Genomic DNA, 27,202 nt, shown 5'->3' with positions numbered 1-27,202 from the left:
AACGTTGTGTATAGGATGCGGAATGAAATATTTCGTGAAAATATTATGTTTGACTATTGCTTCCTTATATTTGAGTATCCAATATACTTAGCTTATTAAATGGACCACGAATACACTAGCAATATTAAATACATTATTGACTTTCAAGAAAAATATAAGTAAACTAGTCGCTCGTATCTATGACAGTTTACTGTCTAATCTTTTTAACAGCGTATTGAATGTAAGATGCTCTTTGCTGTAACATGTCCCCGGTATGTTGATTATTGTCAGGGACTGTGTAATGAATATGATGCTGAAGATGATGGAATATTTTGATTCTGAAACTAGCGGCGCCGGGGAGGTTCATTATCCTATTTGAGGAGACTCCCTTGCACCGGATTTATGGGTACCACAAGGTCGCCTATTACTGCAGTGAAGCGGTACTAAGCATTACTGTGTTTCGGTCTGAAGGGCGCCGTAGCTAGTGAAATTACTGGGCAAATGAAACTTGACAACTTATGTCTCAAGGAGACGAGCGCATTTGTGGTGCCGCTCAGAATTTTTGAGTTTTTCAATAATCCTGGGTAGCATTGTAAAGGGCAAGGTGTATCAATTACCATCAGCCCAACGCCCTGCTCGTCTCTTCCCTGATTTTCATAAAAAAAATCTCCATGGGCGCTGAGTTAAATTACTGCACACACCATGACTCTTCCGTCAGGAATTTTTGAAAACTTGAACTGGTGTATCTTGATGTAATCTAGAACAAGACCCTGCAGTTAACAGCTGTTGGCACTATAGTAGAATCGATCTGATGTTTGGTTGTCTTTTGACAGTCTATGTAAACTGGTGGTAACACAATATCTGTTCTTGGAAAACAATAAAGTACATGCATATCGCATTTTCGCTTGAACGGAAAGTTTTATGACACGCTAAATAGTTTGAACCGAATGATGACGTGGCATAACGCTACAGAACACGCAAAAATAATTTGAAGACAATCATAACAATACTATTTTCACCTTTTTTCTAGTTCATTGTTTTTGTAGATTGTCTATTTATATTTTCATATTACAAATAATACTGAATTCATATAAAAAAAATATGTAAACTTAAATGATTTTTTATTATGATCATTCATTTTAGAATAACGTACTTATCTTTAAAGATTTTTGATTTAAACGCAGTACTAATTGCAACAAGTAGGAGGCTCCTTTGCAAGGATGCCGGCTAGATTATGGGTATCATAACGGCACTTATTTCTGCCGTGAAATTTAATACGTGTAAGCATTACTGTGTTACGGTCTGAAGGGCGCTGTAGCTAGTGAAATTACTTGGCAAATGAGAAGTGACATCTTAAGTATCAAGGTGACGAGCGCAGTTGTAGTGCCGCTCAGAATTTTTGGGTTTTTTAATTATCCTTAGTGGTACTGCATTTTTATGGGCAGGGCGTATCAATTCCCATCAGCCAAACGTCCTGCTCGTCTAGTCCCTTATTTTCATTAAACAAAAATCTTATATCTCTACAACATTCATTTTGAACTGTTATAAACGTAACGACGACTTTGCTATGACGTGAGTTGCCTATTTGTTGTTTGCCAATCTGTTTCTGTTCAACCGAAAGCAAAAACATTCACTCATTCCCGAATAAAAACTGAAAACAACAACATGTCGGCCATGACGCAAGCTGGGAAAGGTTCCAACAATAAGTCAGTTGCACGCCTCAAATATTATAGCTAGGTTTATTGGATTTCGAGGTCTGATTATTTTAATAAAAACACTAGCTAACCCGACCTAGCCAAAACCTCAATTAATCCCGAGATTTTAAAGCCTCTTTCGTATATTAACTCATAATTTTAATCATGTAATAAATATGAAAAATAAATTAATAAGGGCATTGTTGAGCGTTGTCGTAGACCTTAATAAATGAATTGCGGCAAGGCAACCAATCTGTTTTCAAAACCTGAAACCGTAGGCTGTAGGTGCGTCATTTTATCTCCAGTTATAGTTGGAAGAGAAAAGAATCAAATCTCAAATCTAATTGGAGATCAGGCTGTATTATGTGCCGTCCCTGCCCGCTTCGCTAGGAGAATTTTAAAAGGAAATTTAAACAATAAAAAAATAAGTTTACCATATTTTATAAATTTCGCATCGAATGGTGGTAGTTTCATGTCGATACGATCAGTGGTTTAGGCGTGAAAGAGCCTCAAACCAAGAACATATTTATTTTATGTATATAGATTAACAATTTGAAGAGAAAATTTGATAAAAACAGCACCTTAAACAAAATAATTATCCAAATAGGTAATTCACTTTGACATATTTACATTCATAAAAGAGCGGTTAGGTATCACCATATTATTCTATCAATATTATAACTAACCTTTAATTCTAAAATCATCTTTCTGTCACAAATAGATTTACCATTTTACCTAAGATTATTGATACGCCTAGATCAGGGCTCAAGCTTGAACTGCTGGCGATCTACCTCAAAATTGTTAGACTACAATCGATCGGCTCTGAGAGGCTTCAAGTATGTGTGATGAAGGATTGTCGTCTAGGTAGAGTGTTTTGCGCAAAATATGCATTTTTTTAGTCAAAAAAAAAAATCGTCTAACAAAATTGAGATAAGAGCTAAACTCTATTTTGAGCAATGCACGCATATTAACACAAAGTGTTATACATATTGCGACTCTAAGACGTAGTTTCTCACGCACACTAAACTAATATTTCCGGCCTGTTTTTATCGGTTGTCTAACAGCAAGAGACTCTATCTAGACGTATAAATAATTATCTACGCTTGTTACTTACTCTTTCGAAATATATATACTCTATTTGATATTAATTCTTGACACATATCACCAAATATTGGACCAATTTTCCTCGTATTTTGTGTGTAACTTTCCCACTAATATTAATCTATTGCCAAAACATTGCTAATCCAATTTACGACGGGCCTAAATGATGAACGGCTAAAACAGAATACGAATTATAATTAAGTATACAAGATAAATAATGGGTGAATTTAGGGTTTCGGGGTTTTATAGTGCCCGATAGAATACATAAAATGTTGGGCCCGTTAAGCTGGCCGAATTTTGTTCGTTAATTTTAGCCACTTAGCTATGTTAAGAGGTTTACACAATTACTTAAGTTTTTTCAACTTTAAACATTACCTGTCTTATTACAGAAACATAAACATGTGTTGAACAATTGTTTTAAAAAAATTCTATTACAAATCTGTGTTTTTCTGTTGTGTAGTGTTTAAAAATCTTTAGAGAGTGCTTATATTTAGTGATTTTCATTATTATAACACTAGAAATAAGGGATTGCTTGTAACTAATTCTAGTAGGCTTAGTAAGATACATAATAGCTTTAAGGGTAAATGTATACACTTTTATAATAAATTCCCAGCCACTGTTCAGGCATTATCTATAATTTCGCCAAAAGTTTTGATTTAGAAATAGAAAGAATCTTTTATTTATTTTTAAAATAGGTTTAAATATTATATATAGTAAATCTCGCAAATTTAAAAAATTAAATGGAGATTGACTGAAATCATATTTGGTAATTAAAAAATCAGATATAATCAGGTAATATTTACTTTTAATACATTTTGAAGTCCCACTCCTTCATCAAATCCTTTTCATCTTGGATGCATTCCATGAACCTTCAAATATATATCTTACATAAGAAGTGAATCTATGAATAAATTAAAATATCTTATTTAAAAAGGGCTCTGTCGTAAATCCTATTACTCCACAGCTGAATATCTAAGTGATTGGACAGCCTGGGACTAGATTATGATTACAATAACAAAGACAGTACAATATTGTATATTTTATTATAAAGAGCGCAAAAAAAGAATGTTGTTAGAGTTTTTTGCTCCGCTTTTTCTCTCCCAGAGCGCCATTTGTTTCCGAAGCGGTAGTAGTATATAGTATATTAGAAATGACAACACAGAGATTTTAAGCTTTAATAAATATATAGATTTAAATAAATGCGTTTTATGCCTTTTAAACACGAGTCGAAGCTTGTCTAAGGTGTGTCTAACGGATAGATCAATTTCATATGGAAGATTTACGGCTGTTCCCAGTATTCTATCTACAGATAGATATAAATTACTACCTTCTACTGTCAGTAATTAGCTATCAATAATCTGAAACTGTCCCAATATACCCGATAAGTCATTCTTACCGCCTTATATTCGGAGGCGTGAATTGCAATTGCCATACAAACTTCTATCGCTGGTAAGCTATACGTCGTTCAATTGACAGACAGCGTGTACGGATAAGGTGAGTTACCGTCGATAAGTTTATTGGGACAGAAAAGTCAACGATATTTACGATTTTTATCTCAAGTAAGAGATAGACTGAATATTGGGAACGGCCGTAATGATGACAGATAGATTACAGCTGACAAAAATTGCGTTCCTTTAATTGTTCCTCTATTCTTCAGTTTATATTGTGCTTAGCGATGTTTTAGTTAAACACAAGCTAAACACTGTTTTGTAATAGAAAAATATTACTCCATTTAAGACGTCCTTATTTTTAGGTCACTATTTAACAACACATGTGTCTTAGCAATGTTTAAATTAACTGTAATAACACCATATATATTTATTTCCATAATAATGAGAATTTATTGAGTTTTAACACATAACTATTAAAATTATATAATTTGTGATTTTAATGTCAGATTAAGTTTAATTAAATTTATCACCCACATCATTACTGTTACTGTTAATTTCAACCGAAGTTGCTTTAACTTAAAGCTCTCGCCCTTCGTTATCACCGGCAGGAATAACATAAATCTAAGTTAAAAGTTAATTTTGTCAATCCGGATAATTCCTCAAGGTTTAATCAGACTAAGTTGGGTGTAATTAATGTTCACTAAGGCCACACAATCTCACAAGCTTAGGCAGAGCTACAGTACGCGGTCTTTGGACTGAGCGAGAGACGAAACGCGGTCCGCGCAACTACGGCAACCGTCAGTGCTGTGAGAGTTGCCAGCAACGGCGAACGGAGAGTCGGAACTCTCGCCGCGGTCCCTTGACAGTTTTCCCGCCGGAGTTGGCTGTCAAAAAGCCAATCACGTAACAAATTTAATTAGATGCGTTTCACGAGTTTGCAAACGCTGTTGTTTTTGACGTTAAATTATTACTTGTTAAGTGCTTGCTACCATATGTTTTAATATAGATAATTTGTAGATATTGTGGTTGTGTTTTAAACTTTTAGCCCAGTGTTGTTCTACGAAAGTGATTGTGCGTACTATTTAAAATATTAAAACAAGTGTCGCTCAATTATATTATTATAATTTGGTAAGTAAATTTATTTATGTTGTTTATTTTTTTTAATATTTATTTATGCTCCTTTGCTATTGTATTTTATTTTTTTATAGTTGACAACCATTTCAAACTAATGAGAAATATATTAAAATATAATATTTGGTTTATATTAAATACAATCGTACATTTCTTGGTAATACAGCTGTGATTCATAAATTATTTATCTCAATCATTATCGACATTTTATTGACACCAATTATTAAAAACTTCAGCTGTACTATACATATGAATTAGTGTTCATATCTATAAAGCGTTCTCTATCTGACAACTATCGATGTATAAGTAAATAATTCAAATGGAATATCAGAAATAATGATATACATTTTCATAATAAATTATCAATATTTTTTAATAATAAAAGGCATAAAAGGCATTTATTTTCTCAAAATTGATTCCTTTAGAATTCTTTTTGATGTCATTTCTAATAACTACTACCGCTTCGGAAACAAATGGCGCACTGAGAGAGAAGAAGCGGCGCAAGGAACTCTCCCAACATTCTCTTTTTGCGCTCTTTTTAATAAAAATATACAATATTGTACAGTCATTTCTATCGCTATAAAATAATCACAATCTAGTCCCAGGCTGTCCGATCATTGAGATATTCGGCAGTGGAGTAATAGGATTTACGACAGAGCCATTTTTTTATAAAACATTTAAATTTATTTATTGATAATGCCTTAACAGTGGTTGGGACTTTATTATAGAAGTGTATACATTTACCCTTAAATTTACCCTTAAAGCTATTATGTATCTTATGAAGCCTACTAGAATTAGTTACAAGCAATCCCTTATTTCTAGTGTTATTATAATGAAAATCACTATTCAGAGTCGGCAAATGTTTTGATTTAGAAATTGAAAGAAGTTTCTATTTATCTTTTAAATAGATTAGGATATGTAGAGTAAGTCTCGGAAAATTAAAAAATTAAATGAAGATTGACAGAAATTATCTTTGGTAATTAAAATCAGATAAGTAATACCTATTAACTTTTTATAGATTTTGAAGTCCTACCCCTTCTTTAAATTATTCTTCACCCTGTATCAATTCCATAATCCTTCAAATAAGTATCTTACATAAGTTTGATTCTCGTCGAATGAATCACACCATTTTTTTTAATTTTTTCATTGTTTCAAGATTTTATTTTTATTATATACGACGACCAGTATAGCCGAGTGGTTAGCGATCCTACCTACTAAGCTAGAGGTCCCGGGTTCGAATCCCAGTAGGTGCAAGCATTTATATGATGAATGTGGATGGATATTTGTTTCCGAGTCATGGATGTTTAAATGTATTTATGTATGTTTATATGAATTTATGTATGTTTAAGTAAGTATATTGTATTAAATATATCGTTGTCTTGTAACCCATAACACAGGCTATATATGCTAAATTTGGGGCAAGATAATTTGTGTGAAAAGTGTGTTACTATTATTATTATGATTATTGTTATTCCTGCCTTATCGATGATAAATGATAAAAATTAAATTAACAAAAATCTTATTATAAATTATTTAAGAGGAAAAGTATATAAAAAAAAGTTTATCGCTACGAATGCTTTCAATGTGTTTCATATGAATGTTTTCAATAACCTATCCTTAGTTTAATTTCCTAGAGGTAGACAAATCTATCGTTTAACGCTTAATTATATTTCAATAACCTATCGACATAAACCATTGGACTATAACTATATTGGATATAACTATGGATAGATAAGATCTTGTCATTAAACGGTGATAGCAATGTACCCGTAACTAGAGATACGTTATTGGAAACGGCTGTTAATGAATCACTATAGGATCTATTATTTTTCAGTCCGTCTGTTTCTCATTATTAGCCTTCCTCTCAAAAACGGGTAAGTATAGAAATTATCATATAATACGTACGTATTCAGTCTATGAAGCTAGAAACTTAAGATCTTAACTATTGGAACACATTTCTAGTAAAGAATAACCTGTAGAGAACTTAAAACTTAAAATTATGCATTGTAATATATATATATATATATATATAATATAATATATATGAACTTAAACATAAACTCAAGAACATGTTAAGAAACCTAAATTACGAAGCTACTGAGAATCTTATTCGTTAACCACTACTTATATTAGGTATAGCATTTGATAGATAAAAAGCTAAACACATACTCACACACACACACACATACACACACACACACACTAACACACACAAACACACAACACACGCCCTAAATTATATATAAAATAGTTTTTGTGTTCATAATTTGTTGCGTAACTTCACCTAGTTAGACCTTAAAATATGTTGATGTTTGTTAAATAACTTTTTACATTGCACAGCTGGGAAGAGACTGACCCCCATGTCACGGGCTGTCCTAGTTTGGGGGTCGAGGGTAATTTTAAGCAAAATTGTATTTTTTTTGCAACGAATAAAGATTTATTATTATTAAAAAAAATCATCGACTTCAGATATTTTATAAAATTGGCGAGTAAGAAATTCTCACAGCACAAGTAAACTTTTAAAATTATCATTTGTCTGTAAACGATCAAATTGTTGAACTGTGAATCATACGCATTTATTTTAGCATTAGCTATGCACTATACTTGTATATTCTTTCTTTTCTTTTCCCCTTAGATTTACGATTGGTCTCCGCTTCGCTCCATAGCTCTTTTTTACGCCATCTTTATATTATATTGTGTATTGGCTATTTGTAAAGCTGCTTGTGTGCGTGGCATGTTTCAAATTTAGTAACTTATATACGCTTCGTGTTATTTTTCATTGAAATTAATAAAATACAAAATACTTACTGATGATATGTGATCCCAGTGTCTTTTTATTTCTTGTAGTATTCTTTTTTTTAAACTTTTACTACGCAACTCGGCATTTTAGTTTCAATTATTAGCAAAGTTTAACAGAACATGTGGCACGTCAATGTCACACCCTTTTTTCGAGACTGGCTCGAGTAGTAGTTAGTAGTATTAGTTGCCGCACTTTGCGACTATGCCTGCGGTATCTAGTTGGAGCGCAGCGGTGACCAATCCTTAATCTAAGCTTTTTCCCTAGGGTTAATTTTAATGTCTGTTAAAATCATTGTATTACGATATTTCTTTCTTTGTTTCCCTTCGGTATAAGCATATGTACTTATTAGTCAGAATTAAAAATGTAACTAACAATTCAAATTTAAAAATTCAATTACTTTCATAAAGTACTTTGACGTGTTTTTTTTTTAATTTCATCAGTACAAAACAGTCAATGCGTTAGAATCTTTCGTTTTTTGTTAAAGAAGGGCAATTAATAACTTTTTTAGTCCATCTCATGGTATCTATTATTAAGTTGTAGGTAATTTTTTCTTTCTTAAATTTTATGATGTCGTCGTAGCAAGCGTAGTAATTTATATATTTATGTCTGTGCTAGTATGTATTTATCTATATATATATATCTATATATATATAAATGAATTGCTGTTCGTTAGTCTCGCTAAGACTCGAGAACTGCTGGACCGATTTAGCTAATTTTGGTTTTCAATTATTTGTGGAAGTCCAGAGAAGGTTTAAATGGTGAAGAATCCTTAGATGTGTCCATACATAATTTCTATGCGAAAATTTATTGACGCACGGTTTGACAGTTCTGCTGTGAAACAATTTAATTACGACAGCAGGGTGCATATTTTACGAAGTAATTATTGATGTTATGATAATATCATTGACAATATCATATAAAAACATTATTTTATTTATTATATACAGAACAACGTCTGTCGGGTCAACTAGTATTAAATTTATCTTTGTCTGGTACCAATAATACAGGTTACGCCTAGTATTGATTTAAATAATTTGTGTTAAAATGTCATAAAAATAGTGAATATAATAAGTGACAATTAAGAAAGGGCCTTCAAGCTTACAGCATACTCTCACCCCAAAGGCCGACAACACATCTCTAAGGTCACAATTCCAAAAGACTTCTCAATACCGGTGTGTGTGTGATGCCACTTTGAATAACTCTTGTGTTCTTACTAATTAACTTACATATTTTTTACTCGCGTAAGACATGGGAGTTTTGCTGAATTGCTTTAATATCTTGTAATTAAAATGATTTGTAAAAACATGAAGCTGTATATGTTGATATAAATAGTTTCAATGAGTTGATTGCCACTTCTCATTTAAACTCAACCTTTTCTGAAGTAATGAGAAACGTAAAAAGAAAAGAAAACTTTTGACAATCATTTTTTTTTTTTATGATAATAAGGGACGAGACGAGCAGGAATTTCAGCTGATGGTAATTGATACGCCATGCCTATTACAACGCAGTGCCGCTCAGGATTTTCAAAAAACTCAAAAATTCTGAGCGGCACTACAATTGCGCTCGTCACCTTGACACAAGATGTTAAGCCTCATTTGCCCAGTAATTTCACTAGCTACGGCGCCCTTCAGACCGAAACACCGTAATGCTTACACATTACTGCTTCACGGCAGAAATAGGCGCCGTTGTGGTACCCATAATGTAGCCGGCTTTCTGTGCAAAGGAGCCTCCCACTGGTCATAAGTGTCCATGACCTACATGAATAAAGTGATTTTGATTTGATTTGATTTTGGTCATTATTTAATGATCGGATCATCAATAAAATTTGAAAATCTTAAGGCTTAGTGCAAAAAGATTCATCTTACACGCTCTAATAATACACATATATAATAAAAAGAAGTATCGATCTGTCTATTCATGCAAAGTACTCGACGGTGACGTCACAGACTCAAGTAAATTTTTCGATGTGGTTCTGTTTGGATATAATTTCACAAATATATGTAAATGTTACCAAGGATAACCTTGTGTTTTTTTTATTTATCCCAAACAATTTGTTATTTTTAAAAAGATATCTCTCACTTCTGGTATTAATTATATAAAATAAATTTGCACATCAAAAATTTTTGGATGATGCGGGACTCGAACCCGCGCCTCTGGGGCTCGTCTCAGAGCTCTACCAACTAAACCGTATGCCGTCTAATCCGAAAATTTTGATATATTTTTTTCAACTCTCGGGTTGTGGCTCCATCTACAAAAATTTCACTTTAAAAATAATAAATTGCTTAGATTTGAAAGAGAGACATCTCAAGTCAATTACCTAGTATGAAATAATTGGGGATGAGTAGGATGGAAGTAGTAGGAAGTAGATTCTGTAGATGGAGATACAGCCCGAGAGTTGAACAAAAGATACCAAGATATATGGATAGATACTCGCGAGTTCCTCTTGGCAGCATTTTTTTACAATACTTTGCAAATTAAACACATGTACAAACTGCAGCGTGTAACTCTAAATTGCTTTTTTAATACATTTTTATAAAACACTTAGCTTTGTTTTTCCATCCTTTGCTAAATCATAAAGATTTTGCGGGTTTTGATGCTCGTGAGCACGCCTCATATAGTTTCCCATGGTAAGCACATTTTTTCTGAAAGTACTCCTGTAATTTTTAAGTGTTCTGTTTTTGTACGAAATATAATCAAAATGCATTTAAAAATTCGCAGCTAGCCGTAAAAGCGTGACTTATTTCGACTTCCATACGAACTTTCATTCCTTTTTTCAACCCGTGTGAATTTCCAAAAACGCTAGACCAAATAATTACTTATTTTTTATCAAGTGCCTAAATACAAAGTTTCATAATATCATCTTCGATAATGACTAACTTCCATACAAACTTCTGACCCCTTTTTGACCCCGTCCAAACGTCTTATTTGCTATAAAAGGTCCTGTGTCCTTTTCCAAGTTCCTGTTCTAGTCTAACTCTGCACAAAATTTAATCAAAATCGTATCACTGATTTAGGCGTAAAAGCATAACAAACTTACATTCACATTTATAATAATATTAGTAAGCATGGAGTTGGCTCAGTTGATAGATCGTCCAACAATGTTACACAATTTAAATCTGTAAAATTTATTGGAATCAACAAAGTGAAATGTGTCAACACTGAATATTATATAACGCAACTTATCACCAAAACTATGACATACAGATACAATATTAAATCGTTAGTAATCTAGAATGTTATAAAAATAATTGAACAATGTTACTTTTTCTTATACAGTTACTAATGAATTATTAACAAGAACTCAAACCTACATTAGAGAAACGTACGAGTGAACGGCAAACAATCTTCTTAATGAGAGGACGTCTGCAAACGTCGAAACTTCCAAGTTTATTCAAACAACGACCATGATTCCGCTGCCTTATCTTGGTTAATGGCTCACATCTATTATATGAGTGATCTTTAATTTGACAGGTTGGAAAACACAACTATTATTAAGGAGTACTGTTAATCAAATTTACACGATCAAATCTATTATTTTATTCTTTAAATAGTAGGGGTTAATGTATGAAATTGCCGATTTGAACTTAAAAATTCAAAATCCTTTTTTTTTAAATATATTTAAGAAGTATATACTTATTTATGCTATAGAATAGCTTAACAGATTATGGGTACCGCAACGGCACCTATTTCTGCCGTGAAGCAGTTATGTGTATTATTGCGTTTCGGACTGAAGGGCGCCGTAGTTAGTGAAATTACTGGGCAAATGAGACTTAACATCTTATGTCTCATGGAGACGAGCGCAATTGTAGTGCCATTCAGAATTTTTGGGTTTTACAAAAAGCCTGAGTGGCACTGCATTGTAATGGGCAGGGCGCATCAATAACCATCAGATGAACGTCCGCTCGTCTCAACCCTTACTCTCATAAAAAAAAATGTCTGAAGTGAAGTGTTTTTTAATGTTGATTGGCAAGGAGGAGTAGTTCTGTAGTTGTTATACAAATGATTTAAGTTTTCTTTAGTGTTAATTCCGCCAATATTTGTTTTTAAAAAATTCGACACGTGTTTCGCCTCTACACGAGGCATCCTCAGGACGTGTTGTCTCGCCAAAATCTGGCACGAGACTGACGAGATTTTGGCGAGACAACACTGACGGGGTATTGCATAAAACAAATATTGGCTGAATTAACACTAAAGAAAACTTAAATCATTTGTATAATTATGGATTTCCGCAAAGTAACGCCTACTCCAATAAATTTTCTGTATGTAGTTGGTATTTATTACATTGTAAATCATTATTTTAATGTTCCTAAAACCGTCATAGTTTTATTATTCTATGTAAAAGATAGAACTTCGATAATATATTATAATTCTCACTTATCGAGGTGCCAGGATTGAAAAGGGCTCGGCTATAATAGAGGGATTAAATGTCTGTTTCAATTTGATAAGAGCTGAGAAAGGCCAGGCTTCTATAAAATGCAAACAGAGAACAAAACCTCATTCACCAGATTACATCGTTGACAGCTGCGTATTGGGGTTGTGATTCAGAAATTTGTGATATTAGTTGTGACCTATATATTTTTCTTTTATTATATTTTGCACTTATTTAACATAATATAGTCCAGTGGTTCGTGTATGAGGAGGCGATGGTATGGCCCATACGTAATGCTTGTGAACGTGTGCTACATGTGGTGGCTAGATGATCCTCTCACCGGGAATTCTGCGTCATGATTCTTTTTTCAATTAAAGTTATTATATATTTTTAACATATATAATAGCCAATAAAATGCTCGCATAATGCCTTTATTTTATTAACGGTACGTGTGGATTGATGCATCTACTGTTTTGTACTTTAAATATGTACTCAATAACTAAAACTATGTCTTTACTTATTAATTTACATTATTTTGACTTACTTGTGTATGTCATTTAGTAATTGACGTTAGAGTATTTTTGTTACATCACTTTGCATATATTTTAATTGAAATTACTTGTAAATTTTTGAACCATTTGTTTTAAAAATAAGCAACCTTAGAGTTTCTTGCTCGTTCTTCTGACTGAAAACATGAAATATTTCAAGTGTGATGCAATTTACCTATGAAATGAAATATTTTTGATTTGATTTGATTCGTGACTCTGCCCTCTGAACTAGAGCTCTCGGGTTCGAATCCCGGGAGCAAACATTTATATGATCAACATGATTTTTATTTCTCGCCATGGATGTTTATATGTATTTTTGTATGTTTAAGTATGTATTGGATGTTGTTTTCTTGTGCCCACAGTACAAGGCTATAGCTAGTTTGGGCCATATATAATTTAACGAGCTGGTGACCGGTGTACTTAGCTTGACTTTACTCTTTGTGTTGTTGTTGTTTGGGCACATAAGTTTTTCTCCCGCATAACCAGAGTTCTTAATCATATCGATGACGTACGGTATTTTACTATGAGGTCATGCTGCTGACATTGATATAGTGTTTGCTCTGCAAAAGAGAGCTGTTCGTGGTATATATTAGCTTGGTTATAGACAGTCTCTCAAAGAAAAATTTAAAGAAATAAATATTATGATTGTTCATTGTCAGTACATTTATGAAAATTTAATAAACGTTCACAAAAATCGTCACCTTTTTGCTCTAATAGTGATTTTCATTATTATAACACTAGAAATAAGGGATTGCTTGTAACTAATTCTAGTAGGCTTCATAAGATACATAATAGCTTTAAGGGTAAATGTATACACTTCTATAATAAAGTCCCAGCCACTGTTCAGGTATTATCTATAAACAAATTTAATTGTTTTATAAAAAAATGGCTCTGTCGCAAATCCTATTACTCCACTGCTGAATATCTAAATGATCGGACAGCCTGGGACTAGATTATGATTCTTTATAGCGATAGATATGACTGTACAATATTGTATATTTTTATTGAAAAGAGCGCAAAAAAAGAATGCTGGGAGAGTTTCTTGCGCCGCTTCTTCTCTCTCAGAGCGCCATTTGTTCCGAAGCGGTAGTAGTTATTAGAAATGACATCAAAAAGAATTCTAAAGGAATCAATTTTGAGAAAAAAAATGCCTTTTTGTGCCTTTTATCTAAATCACATCCGCAGTATCCTCAGGGGGCTCAAGTGAGTTAGGTCCTCCATAGAAGGTACCTACGCCATGTTAAGAGGAAAATTAAAAAGTGTATTAATTAATTGCCAAATGATATTCAACATACGGTAGATGGAAGGGAAACTAAGGGTTTGGATGACGAAGTCAGACCAGTTAATTTGCTAGCTCAAAATTGACCGATTAGTGGAGGCTTTTGTGAAAAAAATCAAGCTGTGAGACAAGCCAACTAAATGTCTACAACTAGAATTCAAATTTAAGTTTATATAAAGTAAAATATTTTAGTAACATCCCTACTAATATTATAAATGTGAATATAAGTTTGTTATTCTTTTATGCCGCAGCTACTGAACCGATTTTGATGGGAAAGGACATTTTTTCCTGGAAACATTCATGGTTCCCGCGAGATTTATAAAACTGAAATTCACTTCGATGAGCTATAAATATACCAATAGTAGGTTTAGTTTACCAGAGCAATATCATCCTCGAAATAAGATTCATATTAAATGTAGGGAACGGGATTGAAAACGGGAACCGGAACTGGGATAGGACATAAGAAAATCATCAATTCCAAACTTGCTTATTATTTTTACAAAGCCTTTATCTACGCGGACGAAGTCGTGGGCATGAGCTAGTAATATATAATATATCGTACGTCACGTGTTTCTAAAATATTCACATTAATTCATGACTTCTATTTTCAAACAAGTGCTCGAAATGCACTAGACTGTTTTAAATTAATAAAAACCTTATATCATTTTTAATTCTAAATGCATGTTTAATAATCAAATCAAATCAAAATCAGTTTATTCAAGTAGGTCACGGAAATGACACTTATGAATGTCAAAAAAAAATTATATTTTTCTTATTGAATCTACCGCTACTTCGTAAAGGGTTGAGCTAATGAGAAGAAGTAGCAAGAAACTCATTGCCACTTTTATAATATGAGATTCAATCACAAAGTTTTATTTATATGGATCAATTGGGTACCCAAACTACATTGTGTGGTAAGACTTTGACATGATTTTAGAAAATTTACTGAAGTAGGCGTTACTTTGCGGAAATCCATAATAATACAAATGATTTAAACCCTCTTTAGTGCTAATTCCGCCAATACTTGTTTCCAAACAATTCGACACGGGCTTCGCCTCTACACGAGGCATCCTCAGGACGTGTTGTTTCGCCAAAATCTGGCACGAGACTTTTACGTTTGGAAACAAGTATTGGCGGAATTAGCACTAAAGAGGGCATTTGTATGATTTTAGAACATTAACACAATATTGTAATTTGTAAGAGATATTATGTATGTTCGAAGTAAATCCATCGAACAGCATTATATTACAAATATTGCTTAGTAGATAAAATTAATTACTTATAACCATGTGTTGCCTTCAGTAAGGCAGTACGTGTTTAACCATTGTTCAGGCCGGTCCCAGTTACCATTAACCATTCTTCTAGAAGAATGGTTAGAAATGCAGTTAAATTTAAGATGAAAAATTCGCTGTTGAATAGCATTGAATAACTCTCACTAAATGTTGTTCTATGTTATTCAACAATGGTATATGCAAATTTAGTATATAGATTTGGTAATTCTTTTCTTTTGGCTTATATTAATAATTCTAATAATGTTTAGTTGTAAGTCCTAAGCTTAGTTTAAAGTAAGTAGTAGTTAAGTATGTACATATAATTAAATGTTTTTTAAGCACATTAATTGCCAACAAACTGTTAAATTTGGCAAGATATATCAATAAGTTAAAAGTGTACTTATTTAATTTAAAAAAATAAATAAAAAAAATAACCATTACAGGGCCGGTCCGAGTAACCATTGTAACCAATTAATAGTAGAGATACGCGTACTCACAAGTAAAACCATTAATTAAAGTTATTTACCAAGTGTCATAGATATTAAGTAGCTTAAGTAAATGAATATTACTACCATAAACACCAATATATAAATCTACCCTTAAGTCCCTTCAATGTGATAATATTGGTACTATTTCAAGCCATAAATTATTCCAATAAAGCAGTTTATGATAAACGGATTGGTCTGTTCTGTACAGCTTCTTGAGATCAGGGAAGGCAGTTTGAGCTCGAGTGTTCTGCCAGGAATTGCAAACGATAATACACAGTGTTGGGATTTATTATTCATCAACTATAACTACTTTATTTATTATTTTCTCTAAAAACACACCATGGTTTGATAATATACTTGCCCGCCCTGCATCTAAGGATGCCATAAGTCTATTTGAATCCATAAGTCTTATTTGTTGAACACTATAGATATAAATTGCTTTTCCTTTTATTTACTTTTTTTTAGTTTGTTAAGTTAAGAATTTTGTTTTTCTTTTGTCTTACTACTGTACTTAGATTATAATGGGGCTGACATGTACATACGTATAAAAGCCCCTAAATCAATAAAAAAAAAAAAGGTTTGATATGTTATTAATTTGATAGAACCCAGATGTAGACATTATTTTTATGTGTTCAAGGTAGGTAAATGAGATAGAATGTGAGTTAATACTTGATTTATTAACTCTAACTAACTTATATTGTATGAGAAGATGAATGTGGAGATGAGTAGCGAGCAGTATAGGATCTTTCTTTTTGTGATAATAAGGGATGAGACGAGCAGGAATTGATACGCCCTGCCAATAACAATGCAGTGCCACTCAGGATTCTCGAAAACCACAAAAATACTGCGCTCGTTGTTTTGCCATATAAAATTAAAAAAAAAATATTTAGGGTAAGAAATAGATGACGACCAATTCTCAGATCTACGAAATATATCGTTCTACAATTATTGTATTCGATTGCCATCTTGCAACCCTATAGCGGATTTGTGGATGGAACAGAATAATATAAAAATCGCGATACAAAAATAGTTATAGGTCGTAAAAGGGCGAAAATTTGAAGTTTTATGTATTTTGCAATGCTGTATCATACTAAAATAAAAATAAAAAAAATATCTGAAGTGGCGGGTCACCGTTATCATTGAACATTGATGGTAACCATATTTTTATGAAAAAAAAAAAGCCCACTGAGTTTCTTGCGCCCATTCTTCTCAAGTCTGCAGCATACATTTTCGAATGGGTGGTAGTTTTTGACTTTCAATAAGTATTATTTGAATTTTAATTTAATTGGTTACAACCAGTTATTTTTCAAGATATTTCTACATCAGTGAGGGTACCTACGTAGAGATGGAAATTCTTAAATTGAATATTTACCAGAGGGAGGTTCCTTTGCACAGGATGCCGGCTAGATTGTGGGTACCACAACGGCGCCTATTTCTGCCGTGAAGCGGTAATGTGTAAACATTACTGTGTTTCGGTCAGAAGGGCGCCATAGCTAGTAAAATTACTGGGCAAATGAGATTCAACATTTTATGTCTCAAAGTGACGAGCGCAGTTGTAGTGCCGCTCAGAATTTTTGGGCTTATGAAGAATCCTGACCTGCATTGTAATGGTCGGGGCGTATCAATTACCATCAGCTGAACTTCCTATTCACCTTTCCCCTTATTGTCATAAAAAAAAATACTTATCTAATATATAAAATTCTCGTGTCATGGTGTTAAACCTCCGAAACGGCTTGACCGATTCTCATGAAATTTTGAGTGCATATTGGGTAGGTCTGAAAATCGGACAACATCTATTTTTCATCCCCCTAAATGTTAAGGGTGGTCCACACAATTTTATTTTTATGACATTTTTTTTTAAATTTGTTTGATTATGCTGACTGCATTAAAAAATACATACAATTTCAAATTTTCACCCATCTACGATCAATAGTTACTTTTGTATCGCGATTTTGATATCGGCAATACAACGTTTGCTGGGTCAGCTAGTAACTATATAAAATTCCCTGAAATCTTGCTTTTTAATTAGACAAATCTTGAAAAGAACTTAAGTATTTATCATGTTTTATCTCGGAAAGAATGACAAAGCCTTTGTACGAGTTTGTTATGGATTCCGACAACAAAACTTTACTTATGCCCGCAATCCATATTTTTTCTGAAGGTTCTTACTTATAAGTTTTATAGTTTTCTTTTCTATAAATAAGAAACTTTCCTGCACTGAGGGCTTATGTTGTCTAGCAAAGATATTGTATTGTATAACACTGTTAGCATAAATGGTATATTTTTATGTTGTTTTGGCTATTTGATGTGTCATTTATAGCTCGACTCTTAAAAATATTCAGTTTATATTCATATGTTGAATGCAAAATTTGATACGACTATTTTATATTGAACGGCGCCTATTTCTGCTGTAAAGGAGTAATGTGTAAGCAATACTGTGTTTCAGTCTGAAGGGCCCCGTAGCTAGTGAAATTACTAGGCAAATGAGACTTGACAACTTATGTCTCAAAGTGACAAGCGCAGTTGTAGTGCCGCTCAGAATTTTTGGGTTTTCCAATAATCCTAACTTTGAATTTGCATACAAATTTGATGTGCAAGTATTTCATAATCAATAAAAACAATGCTAAGTATTTTTACATTAAAGTTCATATAAAATGTAATAATAATAATCAAAATATAATATAAAATATCGATAAAACACTTTCCTCATTTCTGGGACTAATTACACAAATAAAATCTGAACACAAAATTTTTATGAATGATGCGGAACTCGAACCCGGGACGAGAGTTGAACAAAACATACAAGATTTTATCAACGGTACATCACTTGAACGGTTGGCACAGTTGGAAGCGCCTCATGCCGCCCTGAGTGTGGCCGCGGGTGGATGGGACGGGTTTATGGGTTGATGTCTTGGTGGTCAGCCGTGAAGAGGCGACGTCCTCTTGTACCCGGACCAATTGAGAGTATATAAAGAAGGTGATTCCCGCACTCTTGCGAGCAGGTGCAAGGAGGAGTACCGGATGTGCTAATAGCGTCGTTCCCGGACTCCTCCTACTAAGGCACGGTATGGTACAACGTGTGGTTTTAATCGGTCCGATTCCAACACATCACCCCACCGAAAACCCCGGGTGGGGTGAAGGCCCGTGGGGTTTCCACACGATAAAAAAAAAGTTGGAAGTGCGCTCACACGGAACGGGAGGTCGCGGGTTCGAGTACCACATCATTCATCAAATTTTGTTTTCAAATTTTATTTGTGTAATTAATCCCAGAAGTGAGGGTTATCACTTTAAAACATAACAAATTGTTTAAATTTGCAAGAGCGACATCTCAAGTAAATTTCCTAGTAAGCAATTATTGGGGTTGAGCAAGTTATCAACTGTAAAGTAGATCCTGTAGATGAAGCCACAACCTGAGAGTTGAACAAAGCATACAATATTTATCAACGATACGTTACACGAACGGTTGGCACAGTTGGAGGTGCTCTTGAGGGGGTACTCTCGCACGGAACGCGAGAAGTCGCGGGTTCGAGTCTCGCAGCGTTAGTAAAATTTTGTTTTCAAATTTTTATTTGAATAAAACACTTTTACCAGTCGTTTTCAGTACTTTTACCAGTCCCTCTGAAAAGGCCACGAAACATGGGGTTAGCTAAAGTAATTATAGAACTTTGTATAAGTAATAAATTATTTCAGTTTTCATTGTGTTTGTTCAGTGAAAAACTATTCAAATAGCAGCATATCCAGACTTTAAAAGACTCTAAAACAAAATGTTCTTGCCTCGTGTTCGCGCCCTCTAGCGCGTGACGTAGTGTTCCTACTAAATATACTCTAACTTTGGATATTACTGCCACGAAATGAGGTGTAAACTTGAATGAATGTTTGAATGAAACATTTTTTACGACCTTTTAATAGGCGACTGGAAGTCTTATTCTTTATTGTACGTCAATACTCTACAAGAATTAAGTCCGCATCACCTGTGAACTTCTCTAATGCTTACTGAGTACTTATAAATTTTGTGATTTCTTACAGTCGTGCTATTCACATTTTCACTGTACTTTAGACAACAGAAACACTATGTATGGTGATATTTGGAATCCACTCATTTTGCAACACTAATAGTATGTTCTTATCTTCCCTCTGTCTCGCACACCATGCCGTGTTTGTCATTTATTTTAGAATTTTCACTTAAGAATGTTACATCACCAAAGGAGTATAATTGGTTGATTTCTGAAATTATACCAAGTGTCTAGTCCTACTCTGAAAAGGTCTGAAAAACAGTCTCAGTCTACTGAAAACAAAAGGAAATATGTGTTATTTTTAAGTTTACGTATTGGGATCATTGGAACTGCCTGAAATCATGTTTCAGCTTGCTAAAAACGTCTAGATACTCCAGAAAAGTCGAGAAATTGCATCAGTTAATCCATTAATTCGTAACATTATCGCCAGTGAGAGGCTCCTTTGCACAGGATGCTGGCTAGATTATGGGTACCACAACGGCACCTATTTCTGCCATGAAGTTAACATTATTGTGGTTCGCTCTGAAGTGCGCCGTAACTAGTGAAATAACTGGGCAAATGAGACTTAACATCTTATGTTTCAAGGTGACGAGCTAAATTGTAGTGCCGTTCAGAATTTCTAGATTTTTCAAGAATTCTGAGCGGCACTGCATTCTAAAGAGCAGGGCGTATCAATTATTATCAGACGAACGTCCTCATCCCTTATTTTCATAAAAAAACATAATACAAACACATTAAAGACAGTATGAAAACAAAACGACCTAGATACAATTAAAACCAATATTAAATTAAGTATTTTCTTTTCCAGGTACACTATGAGAGGATTAACGTAATAGGATGTGCGTGTGTGAGTGGCGAACTATAAGCAAAGTGCTTAAAAATTAGATGGGATTAAAGTGACGGCGAAGTGATTTGACATATGAGACGTTTACAGAGTATCAAATAACAGGTAGCATGGAGGCTATTCTGTCAACAGGGGGTCGTGTTGTCGTTGTTTTCTTGGCTGCGGGAATATGGGGCTTAGGTAAGTTACAGTCTAGCGAAACTCTCTAAGAAAATTCAATTGATTGTATGAAACGTGCAGTCATTGATAGATATACAGATGACGGCTATAATCTTGTAAGAAAATAGAAATGTCCCCCACGCAACGGTATGCCATAGATCGGCGCCATTTTGGCGCGCGCGTAGCAGCCTGTCAATGCGTATTATTTTACGTGGATTATTAAATTGCTCATAATTAGGATGATATGAGAGAATATATAAGAAAACTATTGAAACAAGCTGTAAGACCATGCAAAATAAACTATCTCATAAACAAAATGAGAGTCAGAACTTGGTCAGAGCGTAGTGTGCCAAACGGCACTTCCGATTTTGGTGTATATGAAAGATCTAGTGCCAAAGGCACTTCCCGATTTTGAAAGAATTCAACTGTTCGCTTTCCAACTTGGCCTGATACTTCGTGGCCTGATGTTATTACTATTTCAAACTTGTGTCAAATGACTGCACGTTTCATACTAAACTAAATTTAATTTTTTACTAAGGCAGTCCCACCTGTTATTACGTAGAATTTACTTTACCTACATTTATTTACGGTGTGTGTGGATTAATGCATCTACTGTACTCAATAACTCTTGTTTTTAAATTACATTTACTTTTTTCGGCTTACTCCTGTAAGGCATTGAGTATTTGAAGTTTGAGTGTTTTTGCTGCGTCACTTTACATATAATATCTGGACGACCGAGCCTTGCTTGGATTTTTTGAAGGTACAAAAAAAAACTAATAGGACATCTGGATTCGAACCGGGGTCTTCTGTTTTCCGGATCACCCAATGTCCCATCTGAACTATTATAGTATTGTATATGGTGGCGATAGCAGTTTCTCATTAAAACACGGATAAAACTACATTTCTTAAAATTGAAACCTAGCTTGATCAATTTCTAGCCCCCGAAACTACCTGTATACTAAATTTCATTAAAATCGTTGGAGCCGTTTCCGAGATTCAGATTATATATATACAAGAAAGAATAGCTCGCTTAAAGATATAAGATTTTAATTGAAATTATTTGTAAGACGATGAAGTTATCAATATTGATTTAAAAGAGTGGCAATGAGTTTCTACCCACTTCTTCTTATCAAAGTTCAACCTTTTGCGAAGTGGCGGTAAAAGTAATAACCCAAACAAAAATAATTTGGTCATTCTTATGTGTAATTTCCTTGACCTACATGAATAAAGTGATTTTAATTTGATTTTTATGCGGAAGCATTTAGCTATTTCCAATAATCAATACTACGCGATGTTCTTTTAGTGTATGTTATCCATTTTTCTGCCAATTTTAAAACTTTTTATGAAATATACCTATCTTAGGGTAAAATTATAATTTTGTTCAAAGAATGACACTTATATTTATTGTAATCACTTCAGAAAATGGGCGTTTATTATAAAAAACAGCAAGAAACGCACCATGTGCATCATTTTACATTTACAAGCTTAGCATTTTTCAAATAATGCATCATGAATCAACAATAATTTTGACTCAAATTTTCGACTATTAATAATAAAAGTAAATATTTCATAAATGAACTAAAAGAGTGATGAGTAAAGGTCAACCTAAATACATTGTTAATAAAGGTCATAACGCTGGTGTCCCGCAAGGTTGCGTGTTATCCCCCTTGTTTCTTTTGCATCTCAATGATGTACTGCAAATGAGCGGCATTAATTGTACACTTATATCTCTTGGGATAGCGTAGACGATAACGACTTCTGTGAACCATCAGTACTTTTGCTACCTAAAAAATCTCCCTATGACGTTTCCTTACGATTGCAGGTGGCATTTAAGAGAGTTTTCTGAGAACACTCCCTTTCGTCAATGTTAGCATTGACGAAGATCGATGTTAATTGAGTTGCAACGTCGACCTCCCTCACATAGAGTATCGTTCTTCCCTCTGGGCGGGGTTTTCTAGTAAAAGCTCCTTCCTTGAGAAAGAAGGAGTGATTTAAATCGTAAACGATCATATCATTCACCATCTGCCTCTTTGGCGATGTGCACAGACCTATCTGTCTGTCCACATTTTTCACCGCTTAATATATCCCGTGGACTATACTCAGCAATTGATTTGGTTAGTAATAATAAAATGCGATATCTCACCCGCACCATGTTGATGAGGTAAAAACTACACATCAAAAATATATTATTTCAACTTTTAACTAAATTTTAGAATAATATTACCTATAAAATATATCTTGCTAAAGGGAGATAAAAATTAGAAGGACAGTGCCACATTATACATATTCCCCCTTATTCATAATGGTCCGCTAACTTTAAACAGTCGCTTAGAAGTGTTTTTTCTCATTCTGACTTAGGTCAATAGAAGAAAACAGAGTGAGAATTAGCAATGCTTTAAGTTAGCAGACTATTATGAATTAGGGGGATTGTATATTAGTAGGGTATAATTAAATATGTTTGGGATACACTCTAAATTTGTGTTTTTTAAGACCTTTAAAAGAAATTTAGATGAGGGGACCGTATAAATGTCTAACTTAATTATATTATATACCTAATATTTATTTATAATAAGACCAAGACAGATTAAAATTAGAGATGAACATTACGCGAGTTATATTGTAAAGCTTGTTAAAGTTGCTCTAACTAGTTTTAAACTGTACTTACGTCTCAGTTGGCTTCACACAACACAAGGAACCGGCCCAAATAATGAAACAAGACGAAATAACTTCACAATTGTACGAACAATCTCATTTTCCTGACGGTGACGTGCAAGATGGAGGACTGTATAATGAAACAAAGATTAAATAAGCTCGTCTGCGCAACGTTGTTCTGAACTCCATTTTAGTACGGACAGTTTTAATAATGGCTTTTCTAAGAGGGTGGCATACTTGCACATTTTTATTTTCTTACTTGGAGTTTTGGAAGGTTGAAAGAATAATGGTTTTACTTATTGAGGTAACTCTGGAGCATCCTTATAAATACGTGTGTAACTATAACAAAACATTTTAATAGTCAATTTTAGTGGATAATAATTATTTATTTCTCTGGTCTAGGGAAACTGAATAATAACTTTTTGGTACCACAACGGTGCCAATTTCTGCCGTGAAGCATTAATGTGTTAGCATTATTATGTTTCGGTCTGAAGGGCGCCGTAACTAGTGAAATTATGGGCAAATGAGACTCTACATCGTTTGTCTCTAGGTGACAAGGGCAATTGTAGTACCGCTCAGAATTTTTGGGTTTTTCAAGAATCCTGACCGGCACTGCATTGTAATGGGCAGGGCGTATCAAATGCCATCAGCTGGATATCCTGCTCATCCCGTTTATCATGAAAATATTAAGCAAAAACTGTTTGGCCTAAAATACTGCAAGTTATAAATATTAGGACCTTACATATGAAATTGGCGTTTTGTATGGGAGGAACAAAAAGTCGAATATTTTTAAATATAATATATTTAATTAATCAAAGTATGAACCACTTTTCTATGCATTTTTGACATCTCATAGGTAGTTCATTGATCCCTTTACTAAAAAAAAACAGCCGGACGGGAATCAATAAAATCTGTGAAGGCGATTTGGGCTGCCCCAACAGAGTTATATTTTTTCCCTTGCAAGAAGTTGTCCAAATTTCGAAAAAAATGGTAATCTGTTGGAGCAAGGTCCGGGGAGTACGGAGGATGTCTTTGACATTCCAATTGAAGCTCTTCTAATTTGGTAGCCGTCTGTTGTGCAGTGTGTGGTCTAGCGTTGTCGTGAAGTAGCAGTGGCGTGGAGCGATTGACCAGCCTAGGTTGCTTAGCTGCTAGCTTTTCCATCATGGTTTGCAATTGCTGACAATAGACATCAGCCGTAATAGTCTGGCCAGATTTGAGAAAACTGCAATGAACAATACCGGCACTAGTCCACCAAACGCTTACAAGTAACTTTTTTGGGGTTAATTTTCGCTTGGGGCAGGATTTGGCTGGCTGGCCAGGATCCAACCATTGCGCTGAGCGCTTCCGATTATCGTAAAGAATCCATTTTTCATCACAGGTAATGATTCGGTTTAAAATACCTTCATTATTGTGCCGGTTCAGTTATGTAACGCAGCAGTCGACGCGCGTTTGCCGGTTTGTTCAGTCAATTCGTGAGGTACCCACCTTTCAAGCTTTTTAATCTTCCCAATTTGCTTCAAGTGAATTAAAATAAATTTATCACTAACACCGCAGCCTGCAGCTAACTCGGACGTGGTTTGCGATGGATCCGCTTCCACAATAGCCTTCAATACTTCATTATCAACTTGGGTCTCAGGCCGTCCACGGGGCTTGTTCTGCAGGTCGAAATTTCCAGAACGAAAACGTTGGAACCAAAAACGAACTGTGTTTTTTTTTGCAACATGACCACCATACACATCATTCACCCTTCGAGTCGTTTCCGCAGCACTAGTGCCACGGCGGAACTCGTACTCGTAAATAATGCGATACTTTAAGTTTTCCATGTTGTAAAATGAGTGACGCAAACAGAAAAAAACAGGAGAAAAAAACAAATGAATGACGGTCATCGAAGCACAAATACATGAGTAAATAGCTGTACAAATTTGAATTTGGAATTCCTTACCAAAGAGGAGAACATTATGAATAAAGTGGCCAGTACGAAACACGCGAATTTCATATGTAAGGACCTAATATATTTTATGACGTTACAAACGTTCAAGGGTCAAGTCAAGCGACTATATCAAGTTTTGTAATTATACAGGCTGTGTTATTTTTAACAAAATCAACAGTTTTATTCATAATTTTGGTGTGCTAAGTAAGGCGAGACAGAACTTCACTTCAAGCCATCGCCTGCAAATATATTAGGCGCAAATTTGGCTAACATAGTTCTCACCTAGGTGTGTACTCCCCAGTACTAGCTTCATCCATTTTACCGCATACTCAGATACCGCATACCGCATATTTAGAGCGGCTCAAATAGTTGTCGATCAATTCATCTCAAATCGGATTGATTATTTGGCGTTGCGTAGACATGAGGGTTCTTTCTGCTCCTTCTACCGCATACAACACAGGGAGTTCTCTTCGCAACGCATATCTTGAGCCCCGGTTTGGCGGATTTCCATCGGCCTCGCTTTAACATTTCCCAGCACGTAAGGTACTTGTCCGTTTGCCTCCTTTTATATAAAAAAATGTGCGATTCTTGGCTACAAATACTATTTTTTTTTAAATTCATTGATGCTCTTTTTAGTGCCTATCAAAATGGAACCCGAAACTCCTTTGGTACTTTTGATATTCCTCATATTTTCTGAATTGGCTGTTCACGCTTACTTGATTAATTAAGTGTATAAGATTCCATGGTTTTTATTCGAGTATCATAGTCAAAGATTTTACCCGATAGTTATAAATATGAAAATATTGAAGCGATTAAACCAATCATATCGTGGCAGTTTTTCAAAATTTTTATTTTTATTGTATTTCATTTATTATATATTAATTAGTAAACATAATTCTAACATGTCAACATGCTGTATATGTCGTAATAAAACTACTTCACCATCAACAGAGAAAAATAAAACACAAACGTAAATTAATTGAAGGGTACTTGTAAATAAGTATGCGGTAAGAACTAAATTTGTTTGTTTGTAATTTAATATAATAAGTTTGTAAAAATTAGAATACGAGTTTAATTTTAATAATTGTAATAAATGTTTTGAAGTCATATTGTAACTATGTAGTTTGAAGTACTGATATTATGTCATATAGTATACTAGCTGACCCGACAAACGTTGTTCTGTAGATAATAAAAAAAATACTGTTTAATAGGAATTTTCCAATAATATTTCAAAACAACAATTAATACGTCAAAAATACTCCCTGTTGTTATAATGAAATTGTTTCACAGCGGAACTGTCAAACCGTGCGTCACTAAATTCTCTCATAGAAAATATGTCCATACAAAACAAATATTGAAAATAAAAATAATTCTGGGTCCCAAATCGAAATAAAAACTATCCTATCTCTTAAGTTGGACCAAACTACACTCCATGAAGTAATCCCCTTTTAAATCCGTTCATTAGTTTACGAGTCCATCGCGGACAAACAACGTGTCATGTAATTTATATATAGTAAGATTTTTAGTTTTCTCTTAATTAATTATTTATA

At 33.9% G+C, this 27,202-nt stretch overlaps 1 protein-coding gene across 1 annotated transcript in view; it reads left to right on the top strand.

The window, feature by feature from the left end:
• Positions 1–4,979: 4,979 nt before the first annotated feature.
• The window catches only part of LOC126969718 (uncharacterized), a 54,573-nt gene continuing 32,350 nt past the window's right edge, over positions 4,980–27,202 (top strand). The window contains exons 1-2 of the mRNA XM_050815273.1: positions 4,980–5,293; positions 20,873–21,088. Of these exons, the coding sequence (XP_050671230.1) occupies positions 21,019–21,088 (70 nt within the window). The 5' untranslated portion in view covers positions 4,980–5,293; positions 20,873–21,018. The remainder of the gene's footprint in view (positions 5,294–20,872; positions 21,089–27,202) is intronic.

Source organism: Leptidea sinapis, chromosome 1 (assembly GCF_905404315.1).
Source record: "Leptidea sinapis chromosome 1, ilLepSina1.1, whole genome shotgun sequence".
Taxonomy (NCBI): Eukaryota; Metazoa; Arthropoda; class Insecta; order Lepidoptera; family Pieridae; genus Leptidea; species Leptidea sinapis.
Note: the sequence above shows the minus strand (reverse complement) of the source record. Positions and strands in the feature narration are given on the sequence as shown.